Here is a 16,299-nt window from a genome sequence, read left to right as displayed (position 1 = left end):
AAATAATGCATTGTTTTTTTGTTTTTAATAATAAAACATACTTGCATATGTTTTGTATGGAAAAAAAATCTGTAAAGGAACTTAAGCCTTTAAATAAATGTAGTGGAGTAAAAAGTACAATGTTTCCCTTAATCTATGTATAAAATGTCAGATAATAGTTTCCTAGTTTTCCAATATTTCACTCTGTCAGACCAACAACCCTAAACCCAAAGATAATATTTACTAACTACGTTTATGTCAAGTGACTTATCGACTGATTGGTTCAGCTCTGAAAACAATAATTTCTGGAAATCTTCATGATCCATGCAAGGAAATTACATTAATAAAGCAGCTAGATTAATAGATTTACGAATTAAGTTTGAGTTTATGTATAAAGTGTCGACATTGACGTCTTCAGGTTGACCTTAAAAAAGAAAAAAGGACAACACCTTCATGACTCTGAGATGAAGTGAAGAGAAGGAGAAGAAAGTACTTGATTACATGTATTTACTAACATCCACCTCTTTAAGGACATCTCAATCCAAAACCTGTTTTATTGTGAAAGTTTTCTAACAGGAAGTGGTGTAGTAATGTGGCGGGCTTCACGCCGCCATCTTGAATTTCAAACAGCCGTTGGTCCCGCCTCCCGCCTCTCACCTGAGCACCTGGCGGTACCTGCCCCGCACAGGTATCGCAGCGGGTCAGGCGCAGGACTGTATGCGGGGGAACTTGTAGTCCGACATGGCGGAGTCTCAGCTTCTGTGTCTGGACGACGAGCACGTCAACGAGAAGGTCCCGGAGTCCCGGCCCGAGTTCTACTACAGCGAGGAGCAGCGGGCCGCGCTGGAGCAGCTGCTGCGCAACGGGGACGGAGCCTTCAAGATGCGGCTGAAGGAGGACAACATCAAGGACTTCCTCTCCGCCAGGGAGGTGCGCTTCATCCGGAAAACCTTCCAGGAGTACGACACGGACAGCGACCCCGAGTCCGGCGAGACCGAGAAGTCCAAGGGGTCGTCCAGCGCCGACTCCGGGGTCCACTCCACCTACTGGCCGCAGATGTCCGACACCGAGGTCCCGTCTCTGGACATCGGCTGGCCGGGCAGCAGCGGCGTGTACAAGGGGGTGACCCGGGTGTCCGTGTACACGCAGCCGCCCAAAGAGTCCGGGCCGCACGTCAAGGAGGTGGTGAGGAGGCTCATCCAGGAGGCGCACAAGGTACCTGCGACACCTGTGTTATCATGTAAATACACAAGTGAAAGACAATACACTAAAGACTAAAACAAATACACAATATTAAGTTAAAAATAAAATAAAAATATACATTTATTAATGACAAAAGTAGTATAAAAGGAGTATAAAATTAAAAAACAGCTTTTTATATCACTTAACACTGGACACTTTAAATAGTTTACACACTTTTACAGCTAAAACTCTGTTAATAGTGTAATAATAGTGTAATATGACAACAACACTGTTACTCAACATCAGTTTGCCTGATTTCCACCTATATAGAGCTATTATTCATTTCCAGAAGACTTTTTTGGTCTTGGTGAACTTATTCTTACTCCTGTTATATATTGGATATATATTATTTATTGCTCAAGTGTTGGCAAAAGTCCCAAAAAGTCAGTATCAGTTAGGCTCTATACCGGTTATGTTCTTCCCTTGTATACTGACTCATAATAAATTCTCTGGATAATAGACACAATAACTTTATTTATGTGAGAATCGTGAGGAAAACATGAGACACACTCAGTCAAACCTTCGAGAAAAACAATCACAGTTGCAACTAACAGTAATTTTTTTATAGTCAATTAACCTGTTACTTTCTTTATTTGTCAGTTTTTTTATGTTTCATCTTTGACCCGTCTGACAGCAGGTATTTATTTGCATATTGCTTGTTGGCAACCTAAAGATAATCATTTACTAATAATGTTTACGCCGAGCGATTCATCGACTAAGTTGTTCAGCTCTGAAAACAATCATTTGTACCGCTCTTTCTACGATGCGTGTGATGACATCCAGCAGGAAAGGTAGATTAAAGCAGGTAGCTGAACAGATTTACAGATTAAGTTTGAGTTTATGTATAAACTCGTCTACAAAGATCCTCTTAGTCTACAGGTTGACCTACAAAAGGAAAAAAAGGAAAACACTTTTATGACTCTGCTGTATGAAAATAACCGTCTGTGCAATAAACTTTATCAATGGCTTCTTGTATGTCTACTCGTAGATAGTGCCTGGCCCAGTTGGCCCAGAATTAATAGTTCTGAGATATTCAAAGGAACTGGCTGAAAGTGATCATGCAACAAAGAGCCTCAGGCTGAGATCAATTACTGTCACTGCATACAGTCGCGTCTTTATGAAAGCATGAGGCAGCCGGTGAGGAGTGACGGTTTGAATAATGCTCGCAGGCTTTAAGCATTTACATTCATCAACACAAGACACGCTTTGATTTTTCATCTCTTAAAGGTGGCGTTAACATTTCATCGTAACCAAATAAGAAAAAATCAAGGGCCTGAAGATGTTGACGCTTGTAATTGAGAAGTCAAAATGTTGGTGTAGACGTCAACCTGAGTAAAATACAGATCATTTAAAGGACAATTCAGGTCTTTTTTTAAGATGAAAGTACATTTAGTCATTCCTTTGTGAAGTCAGAAATGATTTAAACCTGTTTTTAGATGTATTGTTTTTTGTTTTTCTACTACTAAAAGAAAACTGTGTTTGATGTTATAATAAAGTATTATAAATTAAGTTTTTGGATGGTTAGAAAGCTTAATATAGGAGAAGCAACATATCAAAGTTTGTTTCCCTTTCACACATGGATTGAGGATGAATAACCAGGTCGCTGGCTTGAGTTTCTGAAATCTTAACTTCCCCAAACTAAGGTACTTAGCTAGCTCGCTGGACATGCTAACATTATCAGCTGATGCTGTTTAATCCGTTCTTGCACTTCTGATCTTCAGATATTGAGTGTCTCATATCGTTTGCCTTTAAAAAAATCATACTTAGTCGGCAGATGGTTACACAGTTACAAACTGCCGTAGACATCTACTCCGTGCAGCAGCGGGGCCAGCAGCAGAGTAGCAAAAGTCACTTATAACATGACAAGAGTACAGAGAGCTGACTGACAAGACGATGGCAAAGGATTTAATGTCAAAGTAAAAAGGAAAAGCACCTATTTGACAATATTTTAGATTTAAAACCCAACGCTAACAGGAAACCTGATAACGTGATGAGGTAAAAAGAGTCAGTTACCTCACTGAGAAGTTGGAGGTGTGCATCCTGTCTCCTGAAGCTCTTCATCTTTCGACTCGTCTTGTTCGTTTCTCCCATAGACTGAACAAAAATGACTGTTATGCTCTGTAGACTCATTTTTGATGAATGATAGCGGTGCTCAAATCACTGGAAACATTACATTTCCTGTTACTAGCCTACTTCTGCAGCAGTAGGAAATGTTCTGTTAGCATTAGCAGTGAAGTGACACAACGCTCTACAGAAAGTGAGTAACGATTCTTGTAAAAAGCCCTTGTAACAGGTATTACCGGTGCTTTCACGAGCTTATTAGTTGTCGGGAAAATTTCATCACTGCAGCAACCCTTCACTCATATTGAAAATCCACCGAGATCAACTTATTGTGAGTGTTTAAAAAAAAAAAATCCCTATCCCTGCTACCTTCTCCTACAGGGTTTCAGATAGACATCTCACCAAATTGGCAAAACTTGCTTTGCTTTTTCAGATAAAAGACTCGGAGCCTGCATGTGGATTGATTTTATTAATAAAAAGGCATTTTCTGCAATGCCTCATGACTCTGATGAACCGAACGACCCACCTGCCACGTAGAGATCCACCTGGCCTGAAAACCCCCCGTCTGCTGGAAATTAATCCACATCTCGTTTCAACATAAATCACATGGCTGGGTTGCGTCTCATGATTCAGGTTAAGAGTGTGCATACTTTTCTATAAGCATAAGGTGAGCGTTTGAACTTCAGGGTGCTGACATGTGGAAATACGCTCTCAAGTGTTTGGCAGGCTTTCAGGATCAGTAGATGATTGATTTGTGTCAAGGGGAGAAATCTCAGCATATGATCAGCTGTCGGGCTCATAGTCAGCTACTATAAACACATGTGTGTCAGGGTATGATTAATTATTCACCAATAACAACTATGCAACACTTTCAAAGAGCTAAAAAGGTCTCGTAGTGAGTTGCATTGTCTGGACCGGATCAGTTTTTTTTACCGTCGTCCACACCTCAAAAAAGAAAAAGCTGTATCTTTGTGCCAGTTAGAACAAACCCTATCTACTTACCCTGCAACTATAGCCTCTGGATCTACACGTCAGACCAATCAGCTTCAGTTTGCATTCTTCGGAGGTCAGCCAATGAGCGGGAGCCGTGGGAATCCCTGAGTGGGTGAGAGGGAAAATAAAGAAGAGGCTTGTCGAGTACCAGCCCTAACCTGGGCTGCAGGATCGCGGATTCTTTATCTTTCTCCTGCAAGTCCTGATCTGAGTTGACATTTAGAGCTGCTCGGCCTCCTCCGTCTGCACCGCGTGTGACTCAGCTTGTCAAAACTTGCATCCATGACTCCTCCGTTAACATAGATTTTATAATTGATGCCAGAGGCTTAAGTTAACCCTTCCCTGTTTTTATATCTTACTGGAAAATTTTACGCACGTGACTCGAGTATCATGTTTATGTTTCAGTTTTATATAAATCTGTTATTCACTACTGGGCTTTGATAAGACAAACTGCTCCATATTGGTTACGGAGGGAAGTTTGAGAGTGCCTGAGGGTATCTCTGTTCTTTCTTTGTATCTTACTGCACTTTGTTCTCTCACAGTTCAGTACATCATAAGTCACAACTAGAACGACACATCACTGCCACAATTTGACCTCAGGACAGGGTATAAAGCAGATGTGGGAAGTAGTGAAGTATAAATGTGTCGTTAATGTACTTTAAGTTTAGCTGAGTTTAATTTTCTGACAACTTTTAAACCAAATATCTGTAGTTTCACCTCCTTACATTTTCAAAACAGGCTTGCTACTTTAGTTTGAATGCATTTGAGGGGAATTATGGAGACGAAACAAAGAAGTAAGAAGACGTAAACAGACAGAGAGGGAGGCTGGAATGGGGAGAAAAGGCGTGTTAGTGTCTCGTATCTGCAGAGATTTTCTCATTTTCTCACTTTGCTGCTGCTCGGGACGCTTCACCAACCCAAAATGTGGCTATTTGACGTCCTGGGAATGAGACTCAACAAGCAACTATCTTAGTGGAGCTTCAGTTAGCTTTGACCAAAAGTGTCCTTCAGAGGGAGACTTTTTACTTTGATACTCTGAGTACATTTCAGAGTACTGTACTCTATTACTTTTACTTGAGTAAAGCATGTATGGACTAATGTAGCCTATAAGAACTATTGAAAATATGTAATGGTTCATCAAATGTGTTGTATTTGTTTGAAATATGGCGCGATGTCCCTCCTTCCTGTTGATCAAACAGGAAGCGGTAAAATGATAAAGTGATAAAAGAGTCTTAAGGTGGATTTACACTGAAATAATGTAACTGTTGTTTCTCAAAATACAAAATCTAAAAACCATTAACTGACATACTTTTCATTTAGACACACGCGGATGACTTTTAATAGTTGATGTCACATAAAATAATACTGAGCTGATGTCACATGTAACGCCGTCTGATGGGGAAATCTTGTTTAGAGGCTTTTTGGATCGGGCCCAAACAGCAACACGACAGCCGCAATAAGGAAGTGGAAAGCCACACATGATCATTTTAATTGCACTGAAGGTTATAAAAACACAGTGTGGCTGTGAAACGCTCCACTGCAAATGATTCATCATGTTTGTTTAGTGAAATATACGTTGTTAAAGATGCATCAGCTCTGTGTGCTCTAGGTTGATTCCTGCGTTGACGCACATTATAAAACTAATCTACTAAACTATCTTGTGTCTTGTGACATATATGATTTCTACCGTAGCTCCTGTAGAGTGACATATTGGTTCTGGACAGAAATACTGCTATAGAAATAACTAGCAGTGTGACTTTTAATCGTTAATCATAGTCATTGCTGGACTGTGTTCAAACTGTCCTCAATAACCTTTAATTCACCTGGAAAAACAAGTTCCACTGACATTTCAACTGTGGCTTCCTCAGTTAATCATCTGTTTAAATCCAATAACAAGTTAGCGTCGTAGTGCCGACGTGTTTGCTGTGACAGTGGGAGTGGTGAAAAACTTTTATGAGTCTTAATGGTGGTAGTACATTTGTACACAAACAAGCAGAAATATCCAGATATGCGGCTGTTACGTAGATAATGTGTGAATACCAGTCAACAGTTTATTTGTTCTGCTGTTTTTTGATGCAACAGTGTCGGAAAAATATTCAGGTAATCTTTTGTCTAGGAGTTGAAAAGGTTAGATAGAAGTGACGGATAAGTGGCTCAAAATAATGGATTAACATTTGAAATAATTGGCTAAAAGTGCTGGATAAGGAACTAAAGTAAAAGTAGCCTAATGATTAAAGATTAAATAGCCTTAAGTCATGGATAGTAAAATAGCTAAAAGTAATGAATAGACAGTTGAAATAGTTAGCTAGAAATATTGATAAAGTGTTGAAATAGGCTAGTTAGTTAAAAGTAATGGATGCACTGTTGAAATGAATGTATATAAACTGTTACATTAGTTAAATAGTTTGCTAAAAATAATGGATATACTGTTGAGTTAGCTAAATTGGTCTCGTTAGCTGCAAGTGATGCATACACAGTTAAATAATTAGCTAAAAGTAGTAGCTGAAGTTATAAGCTAACATTAATAGATCAACTGTTCAGTTATTTTAGGAGTTAGTTAAAAGTGATGGATAAATAGGTTAAGTAGTCTTTGATAAATGGGTAATTAGGTTTAAATAAAGGAGAAACTGTGAGATAGATGTCTGAAAATAATGGGTTAAATGCCTGAAATTGAATGCTAAAGTGTTGTTTAGTAGTTGAAATAGTTAGCTGATGGATACAGCTGATATTATTGCCTGAAGTAAGGAATAAAGGGTTGTCACGAATGTCACATTCATCTGAAGGTCGGGAACAACTGCTTTAATAACAATGCGTTTTATTTTATATGCTCATCATATATTTTAGATGTAAATACAGTGATTCTCTCTAAACTGTAGTGAGGAGAAGTGAAGTGGAAAAACTAGAGTCCAGACAAAACAAATTGTGCTCAATTAAAAGTTACATTCCTCCACCACTGCTGCTGCTTGGCTGCATTTAAATCCCCCCGTCCTTCTCTGTCCCAGGTGGTGGCCATCGCCATGGACCTCCTGACGGACCTGCAGATCCTCCAGGACCTGCTGGATGCCTCGTCACGGCGTGGGGTTGCTGTCTACGCTGTGCTGGAGGCCAGGGGAGTGCCCCACTTCCTGGATATGTGCACTCGGCTGCAGATTAATGCAATGCATCTACGGGTGAGGAGTCAACTCAGCAAACACTGCAGAGCATGACAGAGCGCCACAGAGGGAGTAGGCTCGCTAATCCAACACACAAAGAGAAAATGAACATGAAAAGTTTGAACAAAAGTGGGTCAGTGCTCATCGTTCGCTAGTTGACAGCAGCAACTGCTGTAATTATCATGGATTAAAAAGTATTGTGTATCATTTGTCACTATTTAATAGCTGACAGAATTACTTCAGAGGTGTTTAGTTTAGTGGTATAATAAAACCAAAGGCCTGTTAAAACACGACGATGGATTGCCTCGTCGAATACTTTTACCTCTCACATGAACAGTAACCGCTGTGTTGTGCTCTTTAAAGGGTCAATCCATTCAAACCACAGATAGCTTCAGGTTTGTTAGCCAAGGTTTTCAGATCAACACACTGGAGGGGAAAGAAATTTAATTTGTGGTGCTTAATTCATTGAAAACAACATTTTAAAAACTCAACACCAGTTTTTTTCTTTCCAGGAAATGTGTCTCAAAATACTCATTTGAAATCCACACCAGCGTTACTGAAAGTTTGTAATGTTTATTTGCATTTTTTATATCAGATTATGAAACATGCAAATAGTTCTCTCTCAGAGTTATTTTACTTTGCTACGCAGCTACAAAGTAGCATCATTTGACTATAACAGCAGATAGATTTTCACATAGTTGTAATGAAAGTGTTTCCTATCACTGACCCTGTCACTTACATTATTGTACACAGCTTTCACAGTCATTCCTGACCAGAGGTTACTTCTGCAATTGTTTGTGTGGAGAGAGAGTAGGTGGAGGTGGAAGACAGGCAACTAATTTGAAAGAGGAAAAGTTATTCTTATATAACTTATTCGTGTAGTGATCAGGGGTGTCAGAACTTCGATTCTAAATCTATCAAATCTTTCAGTTTTATTAATCAATTCAAAAACAGGATTGGAGATTGTCCAATCTAACACCTATCTGCTCAGACCTAAAGTAAGACCTACCATCGTTATCCCGTGTGCACAGAAATGTTGCGGATGTTTAATTTACTTTTTCAGAGATCCTTTATTGATTTGTTTGGGAAGAGGGTTCACTCCGGACAGATTTGAGAAACCAAACTTTGTAACAAACTGAGTTTCTGTCTTTTGTTGGTTATTGTTGAGTCCCTGAAGGTATTTTTTTGTTGAACTCTAAAATCTGTATTATTGGTGGATATTATTTGAACCCCTAACCTGCAAAAAGCTACCAAAGTAAAGCCTAGCTGTTGTCTTAATATACTCCTGTCCTTTTCTAGAAGAACTAGAAAATGTAAATGACAGTTGTCAGGATACAAATGTACAAATCCAGATGTGATATTCTAACATCTAAGGGTTGAATATAACAGTAATTAGACTAAAGCTGTAGGATTTGGTGAGGTCGAAAGAATCCACGACACGAACTGGGAAACATTCTGAACTGAGTTGGCACTGACTGACCCAGAATCATCTTACTTTTATGAATTATCATTTAACACTGTGTTCTGTGTGCCAGAACCTGAGAAATGACAGTAAGTGTTGAACTAGATTAGAGCAGGACAGCAGTTCACTGAGCCACGCTGTCATCCTATCCCTACAGGGACACAATACCCAGCCTTATCTGCTGCACGCAGAGTTTTGTAGCTCCGGCGTAGTTTAACTGGAGCTGTGGAGTACCTGGCCGTTGCGGTGTCAGTTGATAAGGCTGTGAAAGGCCTTTTCAGTGCACTGGGCTCTGTTACTCTTACCTCTTACAAATGAACATTCATAGATCCTGAGAATAGATCCAAAGAGTGAAACTGGATGCTTCACCTCTCGCTGGGGCTGACGGCAGAGCAGAGCCTCCTCCCAGTGTGTCTACTGAGTATTTACGTCTCCTTTTCTTTGTCCCTGTTTCTTTCTCTTCCCTTTAAGTAAACACATTTAGCTAAAGGGTTTATTTCTTTAGAGAGTTGACTTTGCGCTGCAAGGTGCAACAGCGTCGTTTGAATTGGCATCTCCTTGAGCCAGTCATGCATGATATATCAGGAGCTGCTGTTTGATAGCTGAGAGAGTTTACTCAGGCTCACTCGAGTGATGCCAAGCCAGCTGAAATGTGTAATTAAGCCGGTGTGTCTTTACAGAATCTCCGTGTACGGATGGTGAAAGGTTCAGGGCTGGCCCTGTCGTTTGGAAAGCTGCCCGGGTCCCTGTGCTCCAAGTACATGCTGGTCGACGGAGAGAAAGTCATGTTCGGTTCCTACAGGTGAGCATGCAAAGACTTACACTCACACATTCAGACACTCAGTCAAAAACTGAACAGATGTTGTTTTTTATTTGTAAATTCAATTTATAAATTATAAAACTTTATTAAAAAAAGTGTTTTAACTGGTTATTAAACAGTCATATGACCAACATAAACAAAAAATACCATCAGCAAGAAGATTTGTTGTTTCTAAATAGTTTTTTCTCAATGCCTCAGGTCGCATTTGGACTTACCCAGGTTGGATAAGTCATAAAATTAAAACACAGTCTCAGACGGAGTAAAGAAGCTGTCGCTACGACATTTTGTTTCACCATCGTCATCTTTTGTCCATAAAGGCCGCCAGAATCAAGAAAAACTGAAATTTTCTTGTAGAAGATTTCAAATATATCATAGAATATATATATATATATATACATATATATATATATATATATATACATATATATATATATATATATATACATATATATATATATATATATATATATATATATATATATATATATGCTGGTCGTCACATTTAAACCACGCCTGTAGCTGCCAGTAGTTCCTAGTGGGACGCTGATCGGCGTTCGGCCCTAAGATTCTGGCAACTTGGGTTCGCAAGATCTTGTGATGTAGCGAGTCCAGCTGTTTCTTATGAAGCTCCGTGTTGTGAAATTCTTCAGTAAATACTTCTAGACAAAATTATTCCCCAAAACAAGAGAGGGAGTTAACCTTAAATGGCAATTTGGAGGCGTTTTTGTCACGCTAATGATCAAATCTCATTACCAGGTTGGTGTTAATCAAGTTCTAACAAGCGATTTATAAACGGGTTTGTCCAGTTAAGAGATTTCAGTTCGCTGGGGCTGACTTGGAGCACTGGTAGGAGGAAATCTCATGAGAAAAGTAATTATATATAATGTATATTACTTCATATACTTTATATTATAAATTAGAAAGATCTCAATCTGTTGAGGAAGCTCTCAGAAACAGTAGGTTGTTTTGTCAACACCTGCGTGCTGTCAAAAGATGTTTTTAAAATATTTGGCTGTTTTAAAAAGTACAATAATTATAATCAGTTATTTGTCAAAACATTTCATATTAATCCATTTTAGTAGCTTTAAAACTGCAAGTTCAATGTACTGTTTGTCCCATTATGTCTGTAAACATCAAGCTGCTGATGTCTGTTTTCTGTTTTCCTCTCTCAGATCTAAATGTTCCTCGTCTGGCTGCCTTTAAGTATAAAAAACAACTTTCCCTAAAAGCAGCAGACGACAACACAATAGAAAATCAATTATAGACTCTAAGAAATCTTCAAAGACTTTCTGAAGCTTATTAAACTGGTTGAATGACTGGAATGCTTTTAGCAGCACTCTGTTGTTATCTACTGTTGATCCTGAGCATATTTCTATTGTTGTAGATCAACTCGTTGTTCATCATGATTACTGATTGAAGCCGACGTATGAAAGCTGCAGAACAGCGTCGTCTGATAATATGTAGAGACTTTTAAAAGCTAATGGTTCTCACGCAAGACCTCTCGTACGAACAAAATTTGTGCGTGGTTCAACAAGTTTTTTATTGCTTTTTAGATTTTATTGGCATAATTTGGCAAGCTAAACAGTCGAGTGTTGGTTTGGAAATTTCTCTGACTTCAACGACTGCCCCGGGGTGTTCATGCACGGTCAACATCATCAGTTTTCACACCTGACTGTGTAACTTCACCTGGACCGAAAATATTATACAGGATATTTTCTTGTGAAGTCGGTTTGACTGTCAGGTGCCCCCTGACGACCTCCATCACACGTCTTGCTCTGCTTTTCGTCGTGTTTTAGCATCTAAATCCATGACAAACTATTTCCTAAATATTTCACTTTGGTTAATCTGTAAATTTAATCCGTTCATTCGTAAAAACACATTTTTTTAGGGATTCTCTGTTAACTAGTTTTGTTTGACGTGTGTCTGACCACACACTGTATGATGACAATTTTTTTTTATATCTATTCTGAAGCTGCATTTGAAGATGGGCTGAAAAAAAACATCTGTCATAAACTTGTCATAAACAAGTATTTTGAAGAAATCCTTTGTCTCCGTCCTCCAGACTGACCCAGACTCCTTGTTAAAAAATAAGCTGATTTAAATGTTTTGAACACAAAGACAAGTTAAGCTCTTGTGTTCAGTAAAACTCTGTGTCTGAATACAGATGAAACATCTTTCCACACATCATGTTTCTCACATGGAAGTGACTTTTATGAGCCAGCTGTCAGGAAACCACGTTAGTGACCACATCAGTAATGAAACCGACACTTCATCAGCACATTACTGATACACTGAAAACAAAACTGGAGCGACTGGTTCATGTGAAGTGAAATGAGCAGAGTCATGTTCTGAGTCATGCGTGATACCTCATTGTGACTGGAAGGTTACGTAGAGAAAGTTTTTAATTTACGAAGAAACATACAAATTGAGAAAGGGAAATATTTTTACACCAATTTCCTTTTCTAGAAAGAAAAATACAACCATACACCTTCTTAATTCAAGTCTCTCTCTTTTGCCAAACTAAGACGAGCTTTATTGCCTCGTTAACTCGTAAAACACACTTTAAACTCGACTTAAACAAAGTAAAACTCTCCAAAACAGTCTTGGTTTGTCTTTCCACAATCACCTCTGGTTTGAGCGGCAACAGTTTTGGAGATAGCGTTGAATTACGACCATTTCTTACAAATTTCAAATTAAATATTTTTCATAAACACAAGTTTACTTTTCCACCACAGTTCTGGTTTAAATCTTCTTTCCTCCTCCAGCTTCACCTGGACTTCCTCTCGGATGGACAGGAACATGATCACCGTGATGTCGGGACAGACCGTGGACTCCTTCGATAATGACTTCAGAGAGCTGTACGCCCTCTCTGAACAGGTGGACCTCTACAAGGAGTTCAACATCACCAAGCCGCCTTTACCTACACCCATCACCAAGCCAAAGGTGGAACCAATCCGGCCTCCACCCGTCTCCATGTCTCGCTTTCAGGTGTCCGTCAATGACTCCAGACAGGTCGACCTGAAGGTACCTGCACACAAGTACCACAATCCTAAGTACTCCTTAGTCTTTGGGAACAGTAGGGGCCTCACAGGTTCTCTGCAGGACCTTTCGAGTGAGATGAACACTCCGGTCAATGAGCCGACCCTGAGGAACGGGCTGCAGAACAACATCCTTCATGCCGTCAGGAACAGCAAGGAAAAGTTGGACCGAGTTGCCCCACAGAGTCCCGGTTCACCTGCAGAGGAGGAGGAGGGAGGCCTGAAGAAGAACTCGGCCACTGGACTGAAGAAACGCAGCTCCTTCAGGCACTTCCTGAAAGGGAGAGCCAATCAGAGCACAGACACTATAGAGGAAGGCGTGGCCACAACTCAGAGCCCCTCCCCTCCTCGTAAAGTGGCAGAGACCAATGGTGTGGCGGGACACGAGCTGGAGGACTCGTTTGAGAGCGTTGATAAACCCGGTCCACTGAAAACCAAAACCAAGAAGCCCTCAAAGATCATTCAGAGAAGTATGTCCCTGCAGACCATCAACACAGGAGACGAGGACGGTGCGTACTGTTTTATTTCATTGTTTCATTTAACAATAACTGTTAGTAGAGACTGATGGGCAGATTTTATTTCTCGATGATTCGAATAATTACCTGGTCTCCAAAATGTCTTTTTATTTAACAATGTTTAAAAACAGAGAAAAAGTCACATTTAAAAAGGAAAGGAAGAAAATACTGGGTATGTTTGTTTGAAAAATCATGGAAATTATGATGGAAATTCATTTAAAGTCTTTCCAAATATAAGTTTCTGAGTGACTGATGGCTCTTATGGAACATTTATAACCACATTTTTCTAAAAATAAGATAAAAATAAGCCAGATAAACCAAACGAAATGCATGTGTTCAGTATAAAAGCACTCTTATTGCATAAAAAGTCACAAAGGAATGTAACTGACTAAAAATTATTATTTTAATGTCAACGTTAAAAGTTCAACTTCAATTTCTACACATTTCTGGTAATACTGTTTTATCCTCTGTCAAATAAAAGAGAACATCTTGATGCTCCTGCATAAAAAAATACACATATTGATAAACACTCACAGGATATTTTAAAGTTCATGTACAGTCAGTGTAAACGTTTGTTTGATTTGCCCTAAAAAGGGATAAATAAATTATATTGTGGTGCGAAAAATGTTAAAACATCCTTTTAAGATCCCTTTCAGACATGTTTGAAGACAGAAATACAGTTTGGACTTTGAGTCTTTTTCACAAAAACAGACACAGTTAGCGGTTAGCTGGCTAAAGAGACTTATATTCATCAGTTGGACACAAACAAGACTCAATAATCAGCTGTTTGCTAAATAGACAAACTTAAAAACTCAAAAGGTGACGATTATATGTCACAGCTTGTTTCTACTGTCCCAAAAGTCTGTTCTGATACTAATTTCTTAACTTTCTTAGTTATCGTTGTTTTTTTAAATTAATCCATCTTGTCTCTTTTGTCCAACAGGGTCCAAAAGTCGCCGGCGGCATCAAAAGAAGAACTGCATCCAGTCGTGAGAACAGAACAAAGATCTCGTGATCGAAGCGTCACAGTACAGTACAGTGACTGTAACAGGTGACATCGCTTCACTCTGGTCTGTGGCTTTGCTTCATTTCGAGGTGAAACTCCTCGCTGTGCCTCGTGGGAGTGACCGCTGACGACTTGTTTTATTTTAACTAATCACGTGAGAGGAAAAACAAAAAACGCCTCCAGAAAAATCTAAATAATGTAGCCAAAGTGCTGACGGAGGCAGATTTTAAACGCCATTATTTTCCTTTTTTCTATGTTTTTGTATTAAATTATTCCAGTTAAGTGTTGTTTTTATATTTGACACTTGTATGCTTGAACCTGAACGCCACAGAGAAGTGACCCAGGCGGCGTGGGTGGATTACATCACACCTGTGAGATGACCTGGTTCCCATGGAGACAGGAAAAGTGATCAGTTGTGCTGTTGTTTCCTGAGTGTCGTCTTACAGAGGACCCTTGGTAACAGAAGAAGTGTTGTACAGGCTGTGAATAATGTACGCTGCGCCGCAGTGTCCGCACACTGTGAGCAGTTCGTTCGTTCGCCGGCTGGTTTTTTTTTGTTTTTGTTCAGGTGAAACTGGCTGAAATTGAAAATGTGAATCCTTGAGAGACACTTGAGATGTAAATAATCAAAATTTTGTAGCAGAAATGGAATAAAAAGATATGAAAACAGCAGATGCATCTCGGATAAACCTTTGTTTAGGACACGGGACGCTGTGTCAGACATAATAATGAGTTTCAACCTCGCCCCGTCCTTGTTTGTTAACAATGTTTCCAGGATGCCCAGTCATGTTTCCAATGAACCCGTTTATCTGTGGAACGATCCAAACATCCGAGAATTTCACAACTTTCCGTCTTTTGTCGCTCCTGTCGCAACTCGTTTGAAACGTGCTGCTGCCTTCAAATTCAATAATAAGCAGATACTTGATGAGATAAAACATTACTGCGGGTTGATGGTCTTCAGCCTGGCTAATTATCAGATCTGATATTCAGCATTTTTCTGATTACTTGAATCTGTTTTGTTTGTTTTTTTGGATAAAATACATTAATTTAAAAATGCATCATTGGGATCTGAAGCAACTAAAGTTATCACATCAAGTTAGTGAGCAAAAAGTACGAGGAAGTAGAAAGTAGCAGAAAATAAAAAATACTCAAGTAAAGTACGAGTAAAAATGTACTTGAGTGTGGTACTTGAGTAAATGTACTTAATCACTGCAGATCATATTTAGCACAGTACAGAGATGCACCGGGCCGAGCGAGCAGTGAGAAGCTGTAACATCGAGGGTTAAAGTAAACAGAGACACACGTCATTGTAGAGAGTAAACATCAGCCGTGTGTTCAAACAGACATTTAACTCAGAGCTGAAGGAAGCTCGCTGTGAATCCTGAAACCCTGAATAACAAACACTGTGTTTACAGCTGAGTTATCCTTAAACTAAGAACGTGTAGAAAGGCCTGTGGAAAAGAAAACTGAGTATGATCTGATACAGTATGGTGTAGTAAGTGTAGTATAAATATATAAGTATAGTATAATATATAGAGAGGTCTCCAATCAGACCAAGAGAAGTAAAATGTAGTGGGAGCCAGGTGTGAAGTTAGCAAACTAAACTCAAGGGACAAGTTTAAAGGAGCACGCTGTAGTTTTTTGGTAGAAATTATAATCAGAAGAGAAAAAATCTTCCCTGACTGATTTTTTAAGCCGAAACAAACTGAATAAACAAACTCTCTTTGTTTTCACGATGGAATAAACTGAAGAAGAACAAACTGATCTTAAAGGACAACACAATTTCACACTGTTTTACTCTATATGTGGCGGACCCTGCCACCTTTCTAGCTTTAAAACAGTGTTCTGGGGCCTTATTTTCCTCTGAGAACAGCTCAGTTACGGAAAAAAATAAATATTTCTGAATTTATTTGATTCTGAGTTTGAATTTCAAAACTACGTAGTGCTCCTTTAAGCTGGGTGGTCTGAGTGGTGTTGCTGTCTGTGGTTTTTCTACTGTTGTTGTAGCAACAGTCTGATGGCAGCAGGTAA

General features: G+C 39.3%; 1 protein-coding gene across 1 annotated transcript; it reads left to right on the top strand.

The window, feature by feature from the left end:
• Positions 1-663: 663 nt before the first annotated feature.
• Positions 664-14,930, top strand: fam83fa (family with sequence similarity 83 member Fa). Its single transcript, XM_073494906.1, has 5 exons — positions 664-1,194; positions 7,278-7,445; positions 9,570-9,691; positions 12,475-13,256; positions 14,206-14,930. Exons 1-5 carry the CDS (start codon positions 721-723, stop codon positions 14,253-14,255), a joined length of 1,596 nt encoding a protein of 531 aa, XP_073351007.1. The 5' UTR covers positions 664-720; the 3' UTR covers positions 14,256-14,930.
• The last annotated feature ends 1,369 nt before the right edge of the window (positions 14,931-16,299 follow it).

Source organism: Pagrus major, chromosome 23 (genome assembly GCF_040436345.1).
Source record: "Pagrus major chromosome 23, Pma_NU_1.0".
Taxonomy (NCBI): Eukaryota; Metazoa; Chordata; class Actinopteri; order Spariformes; family Sparidae; genus Pagrus; species Pagrus major.
This window is presented reverse-complemented; position numbering and strand designations above follow the sequence as displayed.

Coding starts and splice junctions, on each gene's coding strand:
- fam83fa (XM_073494906.1), top strand. CDS start 721: ATGGCGGAGTCTCAGCTTCTGTGTCTGGACGACGAGCACGTCAACGAG. Junction 7,446..9,569: donor TTAATGCAATGCATCTACGG/GTGAGGAGTCAA, acceptor GTGTCTTTACAG/AATCTCCGTGTACGGATGGT. Junction 9,692..12,474: donor GTCATGTTCGGTTCCTACAG/GTGAGCATGCAA, acceptor TTCCTCCTCCAG/CTTCACCTGGACTTCCTCTC.